This window comes from Callorhinchus milii, unplaced genomic scaffold (genome assembly GCF_018977255.1).
Source record: "Callorhinchus milii isolate IMCB2004 unplaced genomic scaffold, IMCB_Cmil_1.0 Scaffold2, whole genome shotgun sequence".
In the NCBI taxonomy this organism is placed as follows: Eukaryota; Metazoa; Chordata; class Chondrichthyes; order Chimaeriformes; family Callorhinchidae; genus Callorhinchus; species Callorhinchus milii.
This window is the reverse complement of record NW_024704743.1, coordinates 16,374,808-16,396,332: the sequence shown is the minus strand read 5'-3', so window position 1 is coordinate 16,396,332 and position 21,525 is coordinate 16,374,808. Positions and strand designations below refer to the sequence as shown.

The window sequence follows — 21,525 nt, the reverse complement described above, 5'->3', positions numbered from 1 at the left end:
ACACTTTAAAGTAGGTTCCTCTGAATTACTTTGAGACATCCTCCTAATGCTATGTAAATGCAAGAATTAATATTATTACTCCCTTCATAATATTATCAAGAGAGGTAATGATACTGTTAATATTATATTAATATGGGACCTCCTCCAGATTTGAGAGGCACTGTACAAATGTAATTTGTTGTTGTTATTAATATATCATTATATAATATAATGATATCATTATTCTCTTTGAATTCTGTGAGATATGCATCTGGCTTAAGACTAGATGTTTCTGCACATCATTAATACTGTAAAATTGAATCACGGCTTGACGTATTCTGAGCTGGACTGGGTAGAGGGGTAGAGAGGTCCTTGTGAGAGAACCACTTTCTCTGAGATCAGGAGGAACCTTTGCATTTTGCCCACAAAATATTCAGTCAATTCACTTTACAGTATATTTTGTGAAGCGTTTTGAGAAGTTTCAAAGACGTGAAAAGCGCTATATCAAATTCAAGGGTTATTATTATATGTGTACAGCTTTGGGTGCTGAAATGATTTTTTCTCCCCATATTCTGTTTCCACCTAGCTCCTTCCCGACTCTTTGCTGAGCACATTATTCTTGCCTTCGACAGAGATGCATAAATATTGGCACAAAAAAGTTACAAGCCAGGCTTTGCACCAGACCTTTTTTTTTCCTTTTTGGTCCCGGAATCAATATTTGCTTGGTCAAATATTAATTGCAACAGAAGCCGCTGGTTTCCGGTTTAGACTTCATTCTTGTCAGAGCCACAAGAGATTGAAGGTGATACAAAGAACAAATCCAGAGAGATAATTCTGTCACCCACCTCATCAGCATAATCTCTCTTTAGCTTTCTCTGTCTCATAACCTGGCTATTGATCGTGTCACCAGCTACAGTAAGGGCCAAAAAAGGGCTAAAAAAAGACACCATTGCTGGAACTTGCTGGTGAGGCTGTCTCTGTAGCTCAAAGGGGGAAAAATTCCTGCTGAGAAAACAATCAGTGCATTTACTTTAGATCTAAGTGACTTCAGCCAGGTCAATGCCTCATGCTGATGTGTTGAAAACATTTAAAAATTCGAAGAGCTTGATTTTCTCTCGGCAGGCAGGCTGGCAGGCAGGCAGGCTGGCTGCATTCAGCATGTGTCCTCGCTGGTTGAACATATTTAACTGCTGCAGCCGACAATTGTCTTTTGTCACCACACAACTCAGTAGGAAAACTAGGCTATCAATCCAGGTACATTTATCAGTGGCTGGGTGGGTTATACCCTGCAAGATGTTTTGAGGTGATTTTAAAAAAAAACGCTATATGACCGCAAAGAGGAAACTTGCAGTATTCACGAGTTGGGATTTCTAGATAGCAACTCTCCTGGTAGTAATCGCAAGTGTTTCACATCAACCCGTAAGAATTTCCTCCCACGAGATCTACTTCCGATGGGGGAGTTAGCGCTGGTAGGAGTGATGCACATCGGATTTCAGTTGGCGGTTTCTCTCTGTGTCTCGGAGTCTCTCCCTGTGTCTCGCAGCCTCTCTCCCTGTCTCAGTGTCTCTCTTTGTGTCTTGGAGTCTCTCCCTGTGTCTCAGTGTCTCTCTGTGTGTTCAGTATCTGTCTCTGTGTCTTGGTATTTCTTATTGGGTCTCAATGTCTCTCCCTGTGTCTCAGTGTTTCTCACTGTGTCGCGCAGTCTCTCTGTGTATCAGTCTCTCTCTGTGTCTCGGATTCTCTCTTTGTGTCTCGGTGTCTCTATCTGTATCTCAGTGTCTCTCCCTGTGTCTCAATATCTCCCCCTGTGTCTCAGTGTCTCTCTCTGTGTCCAGTGTCTCTATCTGTGTCTCTGTGTCTCAGTCTCTCTGTGTGTTTTGGTGTCTGTCTGTGTCTCAGTCTCTCTCTGTGTCTCGCTATCTCTCGCTGTGTCTCAATGTCTCTCCCTGTGTCTCAATGTCTCTCCCTGTGTCTCTGTGTTCAATGTCTCTCCCTGTGTCTCAATGTCTCTCCCTCTTTCTCAATGTCTCTCCCTGTGGCTCAATGTCTCTCCTTGTGTCTCAGTGTCTCCTTGTGTCTTAGTGTTTCTCTGTGTGTCAGTGTCTCTCCCTGTGTCTCAATGTCTTCCTGTGTCTCAGTGTCTCTCCCTGTGCCTCAGTGTCTCTCTGTGTTTCAGTATCTCCCTGTGTGTCCAGTATCTGTTTTTGTGTCTCGGTATCTCTCGCTGGGTCTCAATGTCTCTCATTGTGTCTCTGTGTCTCAATGTCTCTCCCTGTGCTTCAATGTATCTCCCTGTGGCTCAATATATCTCCCTGTGTCTCAGTGTCTCCTTGTGTTTCTCTGTGTGTCAGTGTCTCTCCCTGTGTCTCAATGTCTCCCTGTGTCTCAGTGTCTGTCCCTGTGTCTCAGTGTCTCTCTGTGTCCCTCCCTTCCCCCCCCAACCCCAGCTCGTGTCTGAAATGCTGTACTCTGTCCAGTGCCTTGGGACGTCCTCCTGACGTGAAAGGCGCTATTACAAATGTAATCTTGTTGTTGTTGTTGTTGTGTCTTGGTATCTCTCGGTAGCTTTTAATATGGAATCCTGTAGCTCAGCGGTTAGAGAATGCACTTTGCAAGTGAGAGACCTGGGTTCGATTCCTGGCAGGGTGAAACCTTGGACACGTTTCCTTACTCCACGTGCCTGATAATAATTCCTCAAGAAAAAATATAAATAAAATAATAATTTGATCACTCAATCCACAACTGTTTGTGGGACACTGCTGTGCGCAATTGGCTGCCGTGTTTCGCCCACAAATATACAGTCAATTCACCTTACAGTATATTCTGTGAAGCACTTTGGGACGTCCTCCCGACGTGAAAAGCGCTATATCAAATGCAAGGATTATTATTATTATTATTATTATCTAGAAGACGTGAAAAGCGCTATATCAAATGCAAGGATTATTATTATTATTAATGTCTCTCTTTGTGTCACTGTATCTCTCTCTGTGTCTCAGTCCTTCTCTGTATCTTGGTGTTGTTCTCTGTGTCTCTGTTTCTTTCTCTGTGTCTTAGTGTCGTTCTCTGTGTCTCAGTCTCTCTCTGTGTCTCAGTCTCTCTCTGTGTCTTGCAGTCTCTCTGTGCCTCAGTGTCTCTCTGTGCCTCAGTGTCTCTCTGTGCCTCAGTGTCTCTGTCTGTCTCATTTTCTCTCTGTGTCTCAGTGTCTCACTGTGTCTGAGTGTATCTCTGTGTCTCAGTGACTCTCTTTGTGTCTCAGTGTTTTTGTGTCTCGGTGTCTTTCTCTGTGTCTCGGAGTCTCTCTGTGTCTCCGAGTTACCGTGAAGCAAATCCCATGACACCACTGTGAATGCAAAGAGGACAAAATAAAAATGCTGTGGTGTTCATCGCTACAAAGCTCCTCCTTGTAAAGTGAAGATCACAGATTTCTCTGCATTGTATGAATCTGTATAAAGTTTCACCCACAAAAATATACAATTACTCCACTTTACAGTATACTCTATGAAGCGCTTTGACACGTATCGAAGACGTGATAAGGGGCTATATGAAATGCAAGGATTAAAGCAAATTATTTAGATACTTACTGTTTTAAAGCTTTCTAATTGACATCTAAGCCATCTAACTTCTGATACACCAGACCTCTTGGTAGAGAGCTGGTGTATCTTCAACATACTTAGATTGTTTTGGACTTCTTAATGCGCTGTCACTGAAGAATATTTTTTCTCCTGCAATCTACTTAGCAAGGATTTATCGATCTTGTTTTTTTCCCCCCTTCATAGAGAATTACTGATCCATTTTGGAAAATCAGATTTTCACACCTTCCACGAGACTGTGCAGAGTCCAGTTCCCAGGGGGCTACCTTGGAAGTTGACTTTGACAAGAAATCCCTTGGTAATAGCATTCAACAGAATATGGTCTCATTGCTGTTATACATTTTGCAAGGTGGTAAAAATAAATTTGTTTCTGTGCATTATGTGAGAAGTGGTCTGGTTGTGAATGTTGATTTTGTCTGAATAACAGGTCCATCAAAAGGGATTTATTTACTTCCAATTATATGTCTAAATTGATGCGTTTTTTTCAAAACTTTTTATTGAAATGGGTGGTTGTGAGATGCAAGCAAAGTGCTGGAACTTACATTGCAGGGTGGGTTTATCAGGCTTGTGTTAATGTGTAACTTTGGGATGGGTGCTATCTTTGTAAATGCAGTGATGGTCAAAGGAAGGATGAATAGAGGAACTGCAGTGAGAGGACAGCGTGAGGATATTATAGCTTCAAAATGGCGTGCTACCTAGGTAATGAAGTGATTCAGCCGGCTTGGACAGAGGATTGCCATTTGAACTGTGCTGTGTTACCGAGAGATAGACAAATAGCTCAGCAGAAAGAATATTGAGCTTGGTGGCACTGGGTGCAGAAAGGAAATGTCGACTGCATGAGGTGTTCTCTGCAGGAGTAGTTCGAGAATACTTTATCACATCTCCGACGAGAGCATGGCGTGGACTGTAAGTATCTGGCGTACCACTAATGTGCCTAAAGCCAGGGTCAGGTTAGGTTCGCATGGAACGTTTGATGCATCATAAGATGACTGGGAGATCAGTGGGCACAGCCAAAGCCTGAGTTTCCTTAGATTCCTGGATTTTGCATTTTCTCCTCTGTGTGCAAGTTGATCTGGTTTTAATCTGCCTGCGTCGGTAGCTTCCATTTATTGTTGTTTTCTGACGTGCTCGATTTTGTGGCTATGGCTGACACGCTCTGCTTCCCTCTATCTTTTATTCAGAGGGCAACTGTGCGGATGGTACCTTCGTCAATTGGCTGTGGTCATGTTATTCCGAAATATCATGTTATCAAATATTAAAAGTGAATTTCTCACGGGGAAAAATAAAGGGCAAAAATAAACAGTGGGTGCAAATGCAGCTTCGGAGAGTGAGCCAAAGAGAGTGAAAGCGAGAGAGAAAGTGTGTCTAAGATTGTAGCCGTATTCTGCTTGTGTAGAGCTTGCTGGTACAGTATAGCTCGCTGAAGACTGTTAACTATTCTGTGGTAGAAGTGACATGACTGGACAGTGAGGAAGTCAGCGTGGACATGCAACAAAGGGATTTGGTGCACTAAAGGTTAATTTAATGATCTCTGGTTGTAGAAAAGCAGCTTTGGAGCAGTGAGCGCCACTGCACATACTATAACATTCCTCCAAGCCTTTCTGTGCAGTGATGTACACAAGGCAGCACAAGGTGTCATTTCCCAAACTCTGATGTTGAATTAAAGACCGTAGTCTAATTGGATCTGGAACTATTTTGCAGAACTGTAATGTCAACCTAAGTAGTAATTTTTAGTTAGTGATTAACAGTGCAAAAAAAAGGCAAGCTGTCACATTGGTTGTAAAGCTAGAGATTGTGATGAAAGATGATAGCTGAGATCTCATCCTTTCCACTTGTTTAGGATTGTCAGAATGAGGAATGTCAGCATTATGAAAGCTCAGCCCTGCTCTTGATATGATAAAACGCTTCACAAACAGCCTTCCTCTATGTGTGGAGCTGCATTTTATTTTCCATTTTTGTGTTGCATGTGAGAAATTAATTTGTTTCCAGCGTGGCCTCAGCTCAGCCCCCTATTTCTTTTGTTGCCTTGCAAGTTGCCCGTTCCCATAAGCTTAATGCTTGCTGGAAATTGCATTGTTTAATGACAGCATGTTAAAATCATGAATCCTTTCCAGCTACCCCGTGAGGTTTCAAACAGCCAACAGACTGTAAAGAATAAATAATAAAAAAGTATTGATTATTTTGATGACTGTGAGATTCAATTAAGTATTAATTTTGCCCTCCAGTGGACCTATCAAGGTATTCAAAAGGGAGGATTTGGTGCAGCTAAATGTGCATTGAGTGCATCAGTCTTAAATTGAGGAAAATGTGTTTACCTTTTGCAAGACCAGTGCATTGATGCACTGAGTCTGATATTTAAGTGCTGTGCAAATTAAGCCCTGATGGCAGTGACATTGTTTGCAGTGATATTAGTATTGACTAAAGGAGTACATTTGATGACAGCTTAAACTATTTTTATTGATTAACATTTTCATAGATTATCATGTGTCATATCAAATACCGTTTCTAGAAATGAATACATTAAAACCCGCAGGTCCATCGACCAATGTGAGGAGTGGACACAGGGAACATGTTATCCAACCTATCTGCACGCCGGTCACCTGTTCTCCACATACATCCATTTAGGCATAAACTTTGCAATAAATAGCAGAAGGGTAGCTCGGGGAGTTTAGTTCTTTCCAATTCTCCTCAGTGAAGATGGACTTGTCAGTTTACAAGAACAGCATTAATCATCAAAAGGTAATTCTCAGACAGTTTAATGTGAAACAGCTGACTCACTTTGTCCGCTGATTGTGACATTCAAAAAACTATTTGATCCAGGAATAGATACCTCGAGAGTCCTTGTTATTAATATTTTTATTGATATTATCATTATTATTACGATTATTTTAAAGGGAGCATCTGTAAAATTGTCAGGAATATATAGTTTCACATTGATTTAAATGGTAAAATGCTTTGTAACACTCATTTGTCCATATGAAATACTAAGTATGAAATACTAAGTATTTTTCAGTTTCTGTTCAAAGCAATGGATTGTATTTAATTGACTGCAATGTTGATTCCTTCTAAAGGCTGTGCTTTAGATTGCTCTCTGTAGAGAGAGGAAAGCCTTTTTCTGTGTGAGAAAGTTCTGTGTTGGATAAAGTGATTTACATAAGTGGTTCTTGATGTAGCTAATGACAAAGTCTCATTTTCAAATGCATTAGGGAACTTTTTAAAAGAAAAAAATAGAAATAGTGAACATTTTAGGTGGCGCTGTTTCTTGCTTAAGCTTCTGTTGCAAAGAGTTTTTTTTTGACAAAGCAAATCTAATCCCTCCCATGCTAGTAGACCTTTAATAGGGTGGGAGTAATGGAAAACTCATTGAATCTGTAATAGCTCTTCACTTGACTGCAACCAGCAATAGCAGCAGGAGCTGCCTGGAACTCAGATAAGGGAGAGTGTACACCAAAGCTAACCCTGCATCGTTTTCTCTCCCAGGATCCTATGATTTCTGGACAACAACTCAGCAAACCACTGCTGTCCCTCCGAGCTGAAATGAATGCAGAATCGAGAGGTGAGGACAAGGCGGCCACTTCAGACAATGAGCTAAATGAGTCTCTGCTTGTGCCTGTGGAATCAAATGACAGCGAAGACTCTCCCAGCAAGCTCTTTGGTAAGTGTGTTTCGGTATTTGATTTGAATGCTCCCTTGCTGAGAAAAGGATCCGTTTTTCTCTCTCTCTCTCTCTCTGTTCCCATGTCGTCTTTGCTGCTGAAAAAATAGCAGAACAAATCCTTATGTACATCGGTATAGTATTTTCTATGTAGAGCAAAACGAGTGTTGTTTTTTAACATGACCACAAATACAACCGAGCTGTATAACAATTAATTGTAACTTTTCACCAACTCTCACCAACTGCTTGTACATCAGACAAGGCACCTTACATGATTCATAATTGTATTCCTTAAAAGAGCTCTCTCTTTTCTCTCTCTCTCTCTCTCTCTGTTGAGGAGGGATGTGGGCCAGAGCACGAGTGCATCACTTTTGCTGCAGTGATGTTTTTGTGGGGTGCTAAGACGCCACTTGCGTCCTCACCCCAAATGATTGAGAGTCAAATAGGAAAGTGTTTGTCAAAGACTCCTGGAGACTCTGCAATGGGATTTCTGAATGGCCTTTGGTGTTTTTCAGTATAAAACTTCTGAACTTTATCTTCCCAGTTTTGAGGCTCAGTTGGGTCTATTGCACGATATTTCATAAGGGGGTCCCTTTGCAAGTAATTTTGGTTTTGGCGGAAACAAAGGGGTTAACTGCTGTGTGCCAAAAGTGTGCTGATGGTTTTCAGTACTGTGTGAATGAATGTAGAAAAATCCTTTCCTAAACAACAACAACAGAAGTGTTTCACTGATGATGCCACCATGCCCTGTATTAGTGAGTTAGCTGCACATTGTGACAAGAAAGGGAACAAGTTTGCAATGTTGCTGTTTTGTCAAACATGCTCCTGATACCGTTGACATTTGCACCATATATATTTCATATATGTTACATGCAGAAAGAACTAAACACTTCAAATTTGTATTTCTGAAGTATATTTCCCTTTCTTTTTTTGTGGTCAAAATTCTTGAGTTTCCATTTGATGTGTTCTTGTCAGAGGCGGGTAAACCTGGATTATTTAGCACTGTCAGAGACTGGAGTTTTCTTTGATTAAAAACCCTGCTGCTATATGATTTGAGATTAATAATACATCATAGAGCTATACATCAAGAGAAGTGAGTGAAAATTGAAGAGAATCTCCAGGATAGTCTGTCTTCACTTTTTCTCCACTGTTGGACATGTTTTCTTAAACATGTGAGTCTGTGTGCTAGGTCCAGGACAGGGGAGACTCATGCAGGTAGATTTGCAAAGTCCCAGTTTAACAACACCTGTTTGGATTTTCCCGAAGCTAAACACAGTGAGGCTGTTGAAGAGCTTATTCTCAGATGTCAAAGTGACAGTGAGCGAGCTGGGTAAAGTGTCACGCTGTGAGGTTAATCAATTTTTCAGAATATCCAAAGGCATGAATATCGAAAGAATAGACGTAGATAGTAGCAGATGTAATTCAGCTGAGTGCATTTCTCCTCAATATCCAGGATAGATCCCATTCAACTGAATTGTTTAGTTATAGTTCTTACATCAACCATTGGATTTCTGGCCAGAGTAATAGAATACCTCAGGTACTGTATTTTACTCTTATTTTATTCCTTAGCTGCCTTGTATTCATTTTTCCCCCTGTTTTTATGCGTTTCACTTGTCTACTGTTGTTGACTCAACCATAAGCTCTGAGCAGATTGTGCTCTCCTTTGCTTTTGTCATTCAAGCTCTTCTAAGCCCTCTTTATACTATAGCTGTGAATTCCCATTTGTTGGAAACTTATAGTAGTTTTGCTGCAAATGCCCACATTGAATGGCACAGAGTGATTTACCGCAATGTTAGTTTCAAGTAAATGCTTCTTCCTCGGGGAAGTGGATTTGATCTGTGCTGGGAAAGGAGGGACTTTATATTGCTGCAAATGGCTGATGTCAATCTGCTGCGTGTTACGGTGTGTACATGCACTGGACTCATAACCTAACACTTGTCCATCACATGGTGTGTGATGGTGGGTGACTTCAACACTGGAAGATCTTCCTTACTCCAACCAAATGTGGGATCATGAGCAAGTTATAGCTCCGGTCTGTGATGAGCTGTTTGTGTAGTGAGTGGCTGCTTGAGAAGTGCAGTTTGTGCTCCCTTGATGGCCTACTTGGACAAAGGCACTGCCCAGTAAACACTATAACATACAGATCAGAAGGTGCTGGGATCAAATCTCATCTGTGTTTAAGTAGATGATCTCAGCCAGGACACTGGACAAGCACTATAATTGGCATCTACTTCCTTGGGCTAGGAAGTGGGGAAAAAAATCAGACAGGATTCTTGCTCCTGATTGTAACCCAGTGATATCTAGCAAGGACTTGATCAGGTTCGGCCATTGTAGCCGTCATTCATTCTCTGGGCTCACCCATGGAGAATGGACACACAGCAGTAACGCTGAGGGTGGCTGGTCCCTATAGAGCTGAAGTCCAGAACAATTTGGTCACCTGTAGGAGAGGAGACGAGGAGAGGGCAGGGAAGAAAGTAACAAAGCGTGCAGTGATAATCCGTTTGTGCAAACATCTTGTAAACACGTTAGGTAGACCTGCCTTCTGAGATTTTCTAATAACAACCTATGAGTTTCTTCAAGCTGAGAGACTGAACAAAATTCATCTCTGACTATTGTCACTAGTACTGGTGCAAAACAAATTTCATTCCGGAGCAAAACAAAGTGTTCCAATTCTTTGCAGCAACACTGTTCTGAGCATTACCAGATGACTGTGTTCTGACACTCAAGTCTGTTTGTTTTCCTAGCTATTGGTTGAGACAAAATACGCACCAACTGCACAAGACCATATTAATAATAATAATCCTCACATTTGATATAGTGGCTCATCACGTGTATTCTATTATCACTTTATACCATATTCTCTCTCACCACCACCACTCTCTCGACCAAAAGAGAATAGCAGAAGACTGCAGTGTTGCAGTCAGGAAGTCCTGCCTTGTCGGGCAGAATAAAGCTACTCATTTCATTCTCTTGCTTTTTGTACAGAAAGAAAAGGGTCTGATAGCCAGAGACTTCAACGTCTCTGCCAAAGCTGACTGGAATGTTCCCTCATGGAGGCTTTCCCCTGGGGTTCAGCCCATCTTCGTCAGTGGCAGTGTTAAATTCAGCCTTGTGACCGACACCAGGGGATGGAACAGGGTTTTTACACCACATACTATTATGCCAGTGTTAACAAGGGGTGTAGGCTGGTAAGCACTCTCCTCCCCCACCCCCACCTCTGTTTTGACTGCAAAGACCACATTATGGATCTCTTATCAGGCAAAACTCAGGCTGTGGCAAAGTAGCAGCTGATGTTAATCTGCTGTCATTTGTTTAACAGTCATAGAGAAGTAATGTGGAAACATTCACTTCTATCTGCTGCTCACATACCAAGTAGCTCGCAGACCAAGGGACTCACATACACACTGGAGTAAACCAGCCTGGGAAAGTGTTTGAAACCACGGGTCCTGTTCTATTTAGATGTGCTGCTTATATACTGTAAGAACCAGGGACAGGATAAGCAGAAAAGCCAAGCTCTGATTGTGGCCAGGGCAGGAGTTGTAATGTAAAGAAGATCAAAGCAAGCTTTTGAAATAAACACTTTCTGATAGCTGTCAGGACGACCACTTTGACTATCTGACATGATATATCAATCAAGTATGAAATTAAATGGGTGAGTCAGATTTTGCAAATTTATGTTGAAATTTTCGCAAGAAGACGGAGCTCTGAAAATGCCTAAATGGGAAACCCACTTCTAATGAAGTGAAGTGCAAGTGGGGCGAATGAGGTTTTAATTATCTGCAGCACTTTGAGCTAGACGTAACCTGTCACGTTCTCTCTAAACGTCTCCCAGTTCTTAATGCAGTCTGTTCCCATCGTTCATTTTGTGTTAAAGTAAATGGATTTTAAATCCATTTTTTTATATTGTAGTTTTTATTGCTGTAGCGTTACTTACTTTTAAAATCAATCTCACTCACATGGCTTCATTGGGAAATGTTTTGACAATCTGTCCTCTGGTCTCCACACCACTGTTGCTGTGATCATTCTGGTTAATAAGCAGTTTAAATTGGTTTAAGATTACTGAACGTTACAGTGCAGCAATAATGACGTACACATATAGAGCCTTACACATAAGACAATGGCTTGCATATTTTAGAGATGGAGTAGAAACCCGAGGCAGGTGGGAGGTTGGGAGGGGGATTTGATCAGAGGTGCTGTCAAAACAAGTAGGTTGTTCAAAGGGTTTCATAAACGGAAAGGGAAGGTGCGTGAAGAAGAAGCTTAGAGAAAGAGTTCCAGAGAATGAGTGCAAGGTGCAGAAAGGTAGCCTGCCAATGGGTGGGTGGGTAGGGCAGCAAGCAACCTCTTTGTGCAGCAGGTGGATTGGGGGGAGTAGAAGTTGAGGTAGGGTGGGGCAAGAGTGTGAAGATCAAAGCGAGGATCTTGAAATCAATATGCTGAGGAATAGGAAGCTGGTAGAGCCTGTTGAGGATGGGGTGGTGGGCTCCCAGAGCACAGCTCTGGAGACGACACTAGCTGCAGATTTGTGGATAAGCAAGGCATTATAGTGCTAGTCATTATAGTACCAGGCAGATTGATGTGAAACTCGTTCTTTTGGTACTGTCAAGGCCTGAAGTATGTCAACAGAAAAAGTCCATTTGAGCACACAGACAGCAGAGCATCGTGCATTACAGTAAAACACTCAGTTTAATTTATTTATTTACAATTTACAATGCTGATCTGTGTAACACTCCACTTAGTGCAGGTAGCTGTGCTGTAGGACTATCAGACAGCTGAGTGCTTTACTGGAATACTTTGAGTGATTCTCTTCCATCCAAGTGTCCTACCAGCTTGAACATTTGTTTGTGGGCCAATGAATCCTTGTCACAAAGTTTAGGGTTGCACTGCACTGTGGTGCTGCAGATTGTGAGCTGTACCACTAGAGGCCCCCAGTGAACTATATAAGCAATACAGCTCTTTCCACCCTAATCGGAACTGTTCCAATAATCATCTCAGTTTATTCAACAGGTCTTAAGGTTTTTTTTTCATTGATATTTTCTGCTTATCACAACTCCCCAAAAAGCACGTCCCACATATTGGCTTTGTGGAACTTTCACTTGTGTGCCCTGCGCATGCCTTTCTCTGAAATATAACAAGTATACCATTGCTGCGGTTAAAATTCACAGTGGCCACCCCAAACTGACCATTTACTGTCTAGCATTGGGCTGCTATTGTGCTCATTGAGCTGGTGTTCTGGGTTTTGGAAATAGACTGAGCAATTGGCTAAATTGAACACAAATGTACTATATGAGGAGCAGCTCTGATGGTGAGAGACTGAGCCAGCATGGATGGAACTATTCAGCCCATTGTCTGTTGTTGCTCACCGCATCCATTTATCCACTTGTTACCACATCTGTTTATCACTGCTCAGATTATCCAGCTCACTTTCAATGCTTTATTGCTTCAATGGAGTCCTTTAGCTCAGTGGTTAGAGCACTCTGGCAAGTGAGAGTACTGGGTTTGATTCCCGGCAGGGTGAAACGTTGGGCAAGTTTCCTTACTCCACACGCCTCTGTTTACCTAGCAGTAAGTATGAATCCAGTTGTTAGTTAATTGACGGATCGCTTTTCCGGGGGTAATAATTCCTTCCAAAAAAATAATAATAGATTGGTCACTCAATCCACGACTGTTTGCGTAATTGGCTACCGCGTTTCACCCACAAAATATACAGTCAATTCACTTTACGGTATATTCTGTGAAGCGCTTTGAGACGTATTGAAGATGTGACAAGGCGCTATATAAAATGCAAGGATTATTATTATTAGTAGTAAATTGGCCAGTTACTTGTTTTAAAAGGTTTTTGATTGAAAATAATTCTACTTTGAGGGGCACAAATACAAAATACTATATGATCAAAATGAACCAAGCAACTCAACCAGCTGGGCAATGGACCATTTACCGGAAACTCATGGCTGTGCATCTTGGGAATATCTACAACATACTCATGTCCTATGGAGTAAGTTCGTGACTGGGCACAGGATGGAGCAATGCACAGGGTGAGGTGGGTGTGGGGTGGGGGATGGGGGGGGGAGGGGGGTGGGGGCTTGGCTGCACTATCAGATACATCCCATTTGAATCTCACTTTTTGGTGGTTGAACCACGAAACAAAACAGGAGGAGGAGCTGAGCCATGCTTAGTAGTTGAGGATTTATAGGCTGCAAAGGGGAAGATTTCAAACAAGGGACTCTGGGGAACTCTGATCTGAATTAAACACACCTTGTGGTGTTATGTATTTATGTGCCTTTGTGAGCAGTAATCGGCTTTGTGCCATGTTAGTGGGCAAGTACCCTCTTCCAATCCATCACAAATCCCCACAAACAAACTTGTTCAATGAGAAATACCACATGTTTATTTCAGCACGCAGTAGAATTACCACATCTGATTCTTCCTTAGGGCCCTCTCAGTTAAAAAATATTCTGAGGAGCAGGATGCTTTTGCATGATTTATTTTGAAAGATCCCAACGGCATACGATGGGTTTGGTGTAAAATAGATACATCTTGTGCAGAGCTTCAGTTAACATTCAGTTAACGATTTAGGTTATGAAATCAAATGTATTGCTGCTCTAATTATTTTCTATCGGGGCAGTTCCCACCTTTTTATTCCATTGTGAATTGCAATACAATTGCTGAACAAATGTTGCAATTGCAATACAATAGTTACCTGAACAAACCCTCTTGTGCTGTCTATGGTTCTGATTCTAGTGTAAGTGGAGACTCCTTCAAGAAATTGGAAGTGCACCGTGCCAGACACCAGAATTTAATTCCACTCTGACATGATTTACCTCCAGGCAGAGTCCCCACAGTTTGACTGGAAATCTAACAGGATTCCTTATTAAGAAATAAAAATAAAATACAGCATTTTTGACCTCCGCATTTGTTGTTCAGATGTCGATCAATGTGCTGTGTGTAGTGTGTATCCTACTTTTAGTTCAGATTTCTAATATTAGCAGTCTACACCAGCCTGCTTCATGTCTGTTCCCCACCCCGACCCAGCACACCACTTTCTGCCTCGCTCTCTGGAACTGCATCCCGGAGTCCCTATGCCTCATTCCTTAAAAACTCATGCAAATAGCTTTATTTTCAACTGTACTTTTGGTTGTCTTCTTCCCCCTGATCAGATTCCCCCATTCGTAGCTCAGTATCCCAGTCGGTTCTGTGAAGTGCTTTGAGACGTCCTCCTAATGTGAAAGGCGCTTTGTAAATGTAAATTATTGTTGTTTTTCTTTGCTGATCTCAATCTTCATTGCACGCTCAGTGTCGCCGCATTCTTCTTCCTAGTCAAATATTTATACATAAAATATCACGAGACAAAGAAGGGTCAGGTTCAGGGTCAGATGTGCTCGTCAGTCTGACATTGAATGTGATGTCTTTGGGGAAATGAGGTCAAGCAGCTGGGAGGTAGACCAGCTGATCAGGATGTGTAGCATCTTCCGGTTTATAGTTTTATTTTTACTGTAACTTGCCGTAGGTGGAGATAATGGCAGAAATGCTACGGTTGTGATTTGCAACTCAGCACCTTTAAAAGCAAATGGCCTATGGGGCTTTGAGAGGTTATGCTATGTGCAGGGTGCTATGTAAATACAAATTGTTGCAGTTCAATTATAATTTCAGAATGAGGACCATAGACAATGAGTAAGGGATGTGTGCTTGACATTTCCTTTTGAACAAAGCTGCATGGAAACTACTGTTGTTATTTGATCATTCGACAATTAAAATGAACTGAAGGCTCAATAAAATGGACTATTAGACACAATGGGGTCTAATTTGCAGTACTTCTTAACGGCATTCCCTTTTAAAGTCACGGAAATGGGGACTGCGTCTGGTCATAAACATATGTCGTGCTCACCCAAACCAACTCTGCTCTGTCGCTGTATGCTGCTTGCGTGGAGTTCCTGCGGCTCGATGGGCATTCGAAAGGAATCCCATCGGGAAATGCTACAAATGAGATGGCAGCAGTAGTTTTGAATGAGCACAATTCAGCAATGCCATCGTGGAGACCGTAACATATGAACTGTAGAAGTGAAATTAACACGGTTTCCAAACCCGCTCATAAACAAGGTAAAATGAATGCCTTTAATTTGCTCTGTGCATTTCTTTAATTTGCATAACATATCATGGTCTGCATTTGTTACACAGTCATTCTCTGGTCATTCATTCCCCAGCGAGCAGTGCTGCCACTCGCTGACTGTCTGTCTGGCTATCTGGCTGGAAGGAACAAGGGAGGTCTGTGTATTAATGTTTGATGGCTGACTGGTTTGGTGAGTTAGGAATGAAGCTGGTCGTTCCCTTTTGGAATGAATGATTCAAATAATCTTGCAGCTATTTGCTGTGAAGAGCCGGTGATTCGTTTTGGTAACAGGCGAGTTCAGTGAGAATGTTAGTGTAGACGCAAAATGATCTTACTATGAGGATTGAGGGTATTTGAGCTGAACACTGAACAGTTCTGACTGACAACCAAATTAGCGCAGCAATGTATTTTCAGCAAATGACTGGATAATAATGGAGAATTATGCATTACTGGAAGAAAACACATTGTATTACTGGAGAGCATGAACAGGCCAGCCCCATTCTAACAAGCCCCTAATATGGAGTCCTGTAGCATATTGGTTAGAGCACTCGCCTCGCTAGCAAGAGGACCCGGGTTTGATTCCGGGTGAAATTTGATTCCGGGTGAAATTCTGGGTTTGCTTTGGGTGAAAGCTTAGGCAAATTTTCTTACTCCATATGCCTCTGTTTATCTAGCAGTAAGTGGGAACCTGATTGTTAGTCGATTGGCGGATCACTTTCCGGGGATAATAATCCCTTCAAAAAATAATAATAATAATTTAGTCACTCAATCCACAACTGTTTGTGGGACACTTCTATGCTCAGTTGGCTGCCGTATTTTGCCCACAAAACATGCAGTCAATTCACTTTACTGTGTATTCTATGAAGTCCTTTGAGACGTCTCAACAATGTGATAAGATGCTTTATCAAATGCGTGGATTATTGTTATTTATTATAATGTAGGACCGCTTACAGCATAATCACACCATGGCCCTGTTCTACACTGGAGACATGGTACATATTCAGCCTCAGGCAATAACAGGCATGCACAGCACATGGTAAGTAATGGTCACATGCCTGCGGTGAGGAGAAAGTGATGGCAGTGGTGATCTGACACCTCGGGACAACTGACTGACAGCCTTTGTTTTAGCATGTCCCATTATAACAAGGAAGCTAAAATTGGGACTCATACTTTCTAATGGGGTCAGTCCTTGGTACGTGTTTTTAAAGAGTAACATGCAATATGTATTTACTGCAAAGTTGCACATTGACATCCATTACTGGAGAGTAATATACATGGCATCTATTACTGGGGAGTAATGTGCACACTATCTATTACTGGGGAGTAATGTACATGGTATCTATTACTGGGAAGTAATTACATGGTATCTATTACTGTAGGACAATGCATGGTAAATATTACTTGAGAGTGATGCAGATGGAAAGTATTATTTGTGGATAATACATTGTAATTATTACTGGAGGTGAATGCATGTAACATATATTACTGGGGGCTAACAGATAAAGTGGATTAACTGAGAGTAACGCATTATCAGAGCTAAATTTGCAGTCCATATGATATTTATCATGTTGAATGAGGCAGAACACCCCTCTCCTGACCCTGTTCTGAATGATGAAGTTATCGTCATTGATCAGAAAAGCCGAGAAGTGTTGGACTTCCAGATTGGAGGCTTAAAGCAGACTGATGCCATTTCTTATTGTTTCCCAATAACACAGCATTTCACTCTGCTCCCCGGTTGATGTTCCTGTGTAACAATTGATGCTGTTATTTTCACTTCAATTTTGTTTAAAAAAGTACCTCCTTGAACAAAATTGATTTATTTCATTCAGAAATAAAAAGCTTAACGGGAGTTTTATACTCCCTCAAGGGATTTATTAAAATAGGCTCCACACCTAATAGCTCTTGTGGGGATTTTGGTTAAATAACAAAAAATGCATTGCAATGTTTTTCTTTATGTATTGTCTGACTGCATTATACAAAGGGAAACTGTGGAATACCTGCCTCTATCGCAGGACTGAGACAAGTCTATTTATAATTTCACCATCCACACGGATAAAGATGCCTCCTTGGCTTATGAAACAATCTAAGGAGATTCCTTCTGTTGGCCATTGGGAATTTATTGCCTTTGTTTGGATTTTACTGGAGTGGTTTGGGAATAGTGGCTCCTACCTCTCTGCCCCCTCCGGGATTATTCTCTCTTCGTGACAGCAGTGCCTCAGTAAAATGGAACTTAAGCAGTGGATGCACGGCGGAGTGGAATGAGATAAAAAGATCGTTAAAGTTGTAAAGAAGTGCCAAATAGGAACAAGGTTTTAGAAACAAAGCATTTGCAAATGATGTTTTTTTGAAAGAAATGCAGTGGGACCTGTCAGCCCAAATGTTGCCCATTTTATTTTGTGAGTGTAAACATTTCATTCTGTATTCACAGCCAATATTTACTGGTAGCAGTATGAGAAATGAAACTAAAAGCAGAGTACTCCCGTGACAGCTGTTGCTCTTTATATCTGCACTTTTCTCCCGTGCTGAATGCCATTAGTTTAATCCGACCTCCGTGGTTGAATCCACAATGTCCGATTGAGTAGAGCTCTGTCGTTTAAATGGCAACTCCCTGAGTGGAATAATGACACATTTTGTAACATGGACATTTTGCCATGTGGCACGTGTGTGCTAGTCAAACACATGTGTCATCACGCACCTTTTCCTTTATAGGTTTAAACTGCGGATGCACTGCAGCTAGTAACATTGCATTGTCTGCAAATTGTTCCTGACGTGAAATACACCCCAAGGTGAGTTTGTTTCACATGAGCATCGGTTTGGAGTGGTGCATGTGTTGCATTTAAACTGGAAACTAGGACTCAAAAGTAGGCATATGGTGGGTGTGCTGTCTAAGTGTCAGCTTGACTCAGTTGGTAGCTCTCTTGCCTGTGGGTCAGAAGGTTATGGGCTTGCACCCCACACTAGTGCTGGAGCTCATAACGTAGCGCGACACTCCAGTGTAATACTTTGGAAACTCTGCTTTGTATCATGCTTACGGTCACACCCCCCTTCCCTCTCCCCTTGGCTTGTTGTTAGACTCCGCCACAGTGATGCGCTCCAGGAAGCTACCCTACGCGAAGGGCGCTATATCAATGCAAGTTGTTGTTGTTGTAGGCGGTGCTGTCTTTTGGATGGGACATTAAACTTAGATCACATCTGCCTAATCAGGTGGTTCAGATGGATGTTAAAGATGTCATGGTGCTATTTCATAAAGAAAAGCAAGGAGTTTTCCCAGGGTCCTGGTCAGCATTCCTCTCACCCAGATTCATCCAAGAAGCACATTAATTTATAACTCAATTAATTGTTAACGCAAAACAAAAACAGAAGTCGCAGGGAACACTCAGCAGGTCAGGCAGCATCTTTGGAGAAAGGAAAGTGAGTAAACGTTTCGGGTCCACGACTTGAAACGTTGACTCACTTTCCTTTCTCCGTAGATTCTGCCTGACCTGCTGAGTGTTCCCAGCGACTTCTGTTTTTGTTTCAGATTTTCAGCATCTGCAGTATTTTGCATTTTGTTTAATTGTTAATGCATTTCTCCACTGTTCATGGGGCATTGCTAGCACAGCTGCCAAGTTGTGAGAAGCACTCTGAAGAGTTTGGAGGTGTATCAATTTCAAGTACTGTCCTCATTTAATTAAATGTAAGGATTATTTTATTGAAATCTTTTGTGGATTTTGACCTCAGTCAGAGTATGGAGAATGGCTGTGCAGGCATGATATGGTGCTGTGTGTACCCAAACCTGACAAACAATCTGAACTATGAGCTGCAGAATGATGGGCACATCTAGTTTGCTTGTGAGATCAAACCCTTTGAGAACACCTTTCTTTCCACCCGCAGCGCTTTCTATCTGACTCGCACTCTGTCCCTGTGCTGGAGCAGGGGAACAACTCTTTAATATCTTAACTCAGAGTTGTCATGAATAGACACTAAAAGATGAATTCATTGTCTGTCCCATGTTTAATAGCTGACATGGGATCTATTCTGGGCAATGCGTAAACCATTTATAAACCTTGCATAAAAGCACAGGAATTAGTCCACAAATACACGGTGAATCCACTTTACAATATATTCTGTGAAGCGCTTTGCAACGTCTCAACAACGTTGTAAGGCGCTATATCAAATGCAAGGATTACTACTATTATTAATATAATTATGCGCCTTGTGTAACTGCATGTGTAAGGTGGGAATTACAGGTGCAATTAACAGCAATTATATATCTAAGGACATAATAATAATCCTTGCATTCGATATAGCGCCTTATCAGGTCTTAGAGACGTCTCAAAGCGCTTCAGAGAATATATTGTAGAGACTGTATATTTTGTCGGTGAAAATCCATCATTCCCTCTGTACACATGTTTACCCAGGGTTTACACACGGCACATGATACATATGCATTTGCACATGGTTTACACTAGCACACAATAGACCTCAGATTTCTCACACCTCTTTCTGATTTGGAAGGAGGCTACCTGACAATTGCAGTAGAGAGATGCCTTCTCTATACAGTCTCGCGTTGCCTCACGATCACGCTGGAAAAAGAGAAACTTTCGTCTCTTTACAAGACTTTTACAAGGGATCCCTTGTGAATCACTTTCCTGTGTGATCTGGAGCACCAGCTTCAGACCTTCCTCATTTCGACTATTCACATCAACCTCTTCAAAACTGTCAAATGTTCTGACAGAGACTTCTTCATTGCAATCTGTTCTCGCAGCTACAAGTGCCACTGCTTGTGTTTTTGTATTATTTTCTATGCTATGAACTCAAGGTAGGTTTCAAGACTTTTTTTAAAAAAAAATCATTTTCGCAGTGTTTATTTTTTTAGACCTTCAATTTTTTGTTACGCCTGCTCTAGAGCTGTCTGCCTTTTAGCAGCGCGTAAAAATCCCCATTAAAATCACTCACTTTATGAATTTATCCTCTGCCCTTCACTGGTGATTGGGAAATCTTGGGAAACAACACAGCGAACATTGCCGATTAGCATTTTGCTGGGGCGAGAGTCGAACAAAAGCATATCATCCACAGTCAACCAGAGCCAATCCCAGAGACGGCTTTTATCACCTCTCCAACGTGTAATTAATACCTGTTTAGACCAAAGAAAAATGCAAGATTTGTTTTAAAATGACAACACACAACACAATAAGTTCACCTCACTTCACAGACATCCGTTGACTTTACCATTCATAAAATTGCAAATTCGCAATTAAGTATTTTGAAGAAAAACTGCTTTTCACAAAAAGCTATCAAAATGTCCCGGCTTCATGATTACCTGACCACCTCACCCCCCCCCCACCCCATAAACCCCATCCAAACAACCTTGGCATATAAAGTAAAATGTTTGTCATTTTCTTCCGACCTGCCATATTTATTTTCAGAAAGGATGGACATTAGTTGGAAACCAGTTGTTAAGGTTGAGCAATTTTGGGATGCCAAATCAGTATACGGGTTCTCTTCTAAGATGCACCACCCTTCAGACATCAAAAGACAACATAATAAGACACTTCAAGCACAATTCAGTATTATATTCAACATCTAAAGGCTCATCTGTTGTCAGTTTGCATTTACTGTTCAAGGGATGTGATGCTTCTATCATCATTCTGTCAAGGGGAGTCTGCCTGAAAAACCACAGCCACTTATTTCACGCACTTAGTGTTTTATGAAATAGGGCAAACTCATCCAGATTCAACAAAAATGGAGGGATAATTTGAAAAAGGTCACACGCAGGCACTGAAAGTTGTATTGATTGTATGATTAGGACACATCATATAAGCACGGGTACATGGCTTTGCTGTGATTCTTGTCAGTTTATTTAGCAATATGCCTCATTCAGCATGTAAAAGGTAGGTTGGGGGTGGGGGGAGGTGGTGGGGGGGAAGCAATTGCTGAAAATATGGGCTGAGTGGGAAAATGGTGACAAAGTTATCCCCAAGTGATTTGTGTAGATAATTACCCAGGGAATGCTCATCTGAAAAGTAAATTAAAATGTTTCATTTAAATCACAGGGTCTGGCACCTTGTGGAGTGAAGTATTTAATGCAAGCCGCACACAGCCGATGAAGGCATCAATGTTACGCTTCGAAGCTTTCGAAAAACACGCTGTCTTAAAAGAAAGAAAACATGCATTTTATGTAAAGCCTTATCGACTGGAAACGTCTCAAAGCG

At 41.6% G+C, this 21,525-nt stretch overlaps 1 protein-coding gene across 1 annotated transcript in view; it reads left to right on the top strand.

The window, feature by feature from the left end:
* Positions 1-21,525, top strand: part of pou6f2 (POU class 6 homeobox 2) — a 229,673-nt gene that overhangs the window by 15,021 nt on the left and 193,127 nt on the right. The window contains exon 3 of the mRNA XM_042332610.1: positions 7,050-7,224. Within this exon, the coding sequence (XP_042188544.1) occupies positions 7,050-7,224 (175 nt within the window). The remainder of the gene's footprint in view (positions 1-7,049; positions 7,225-21,525) is intronic.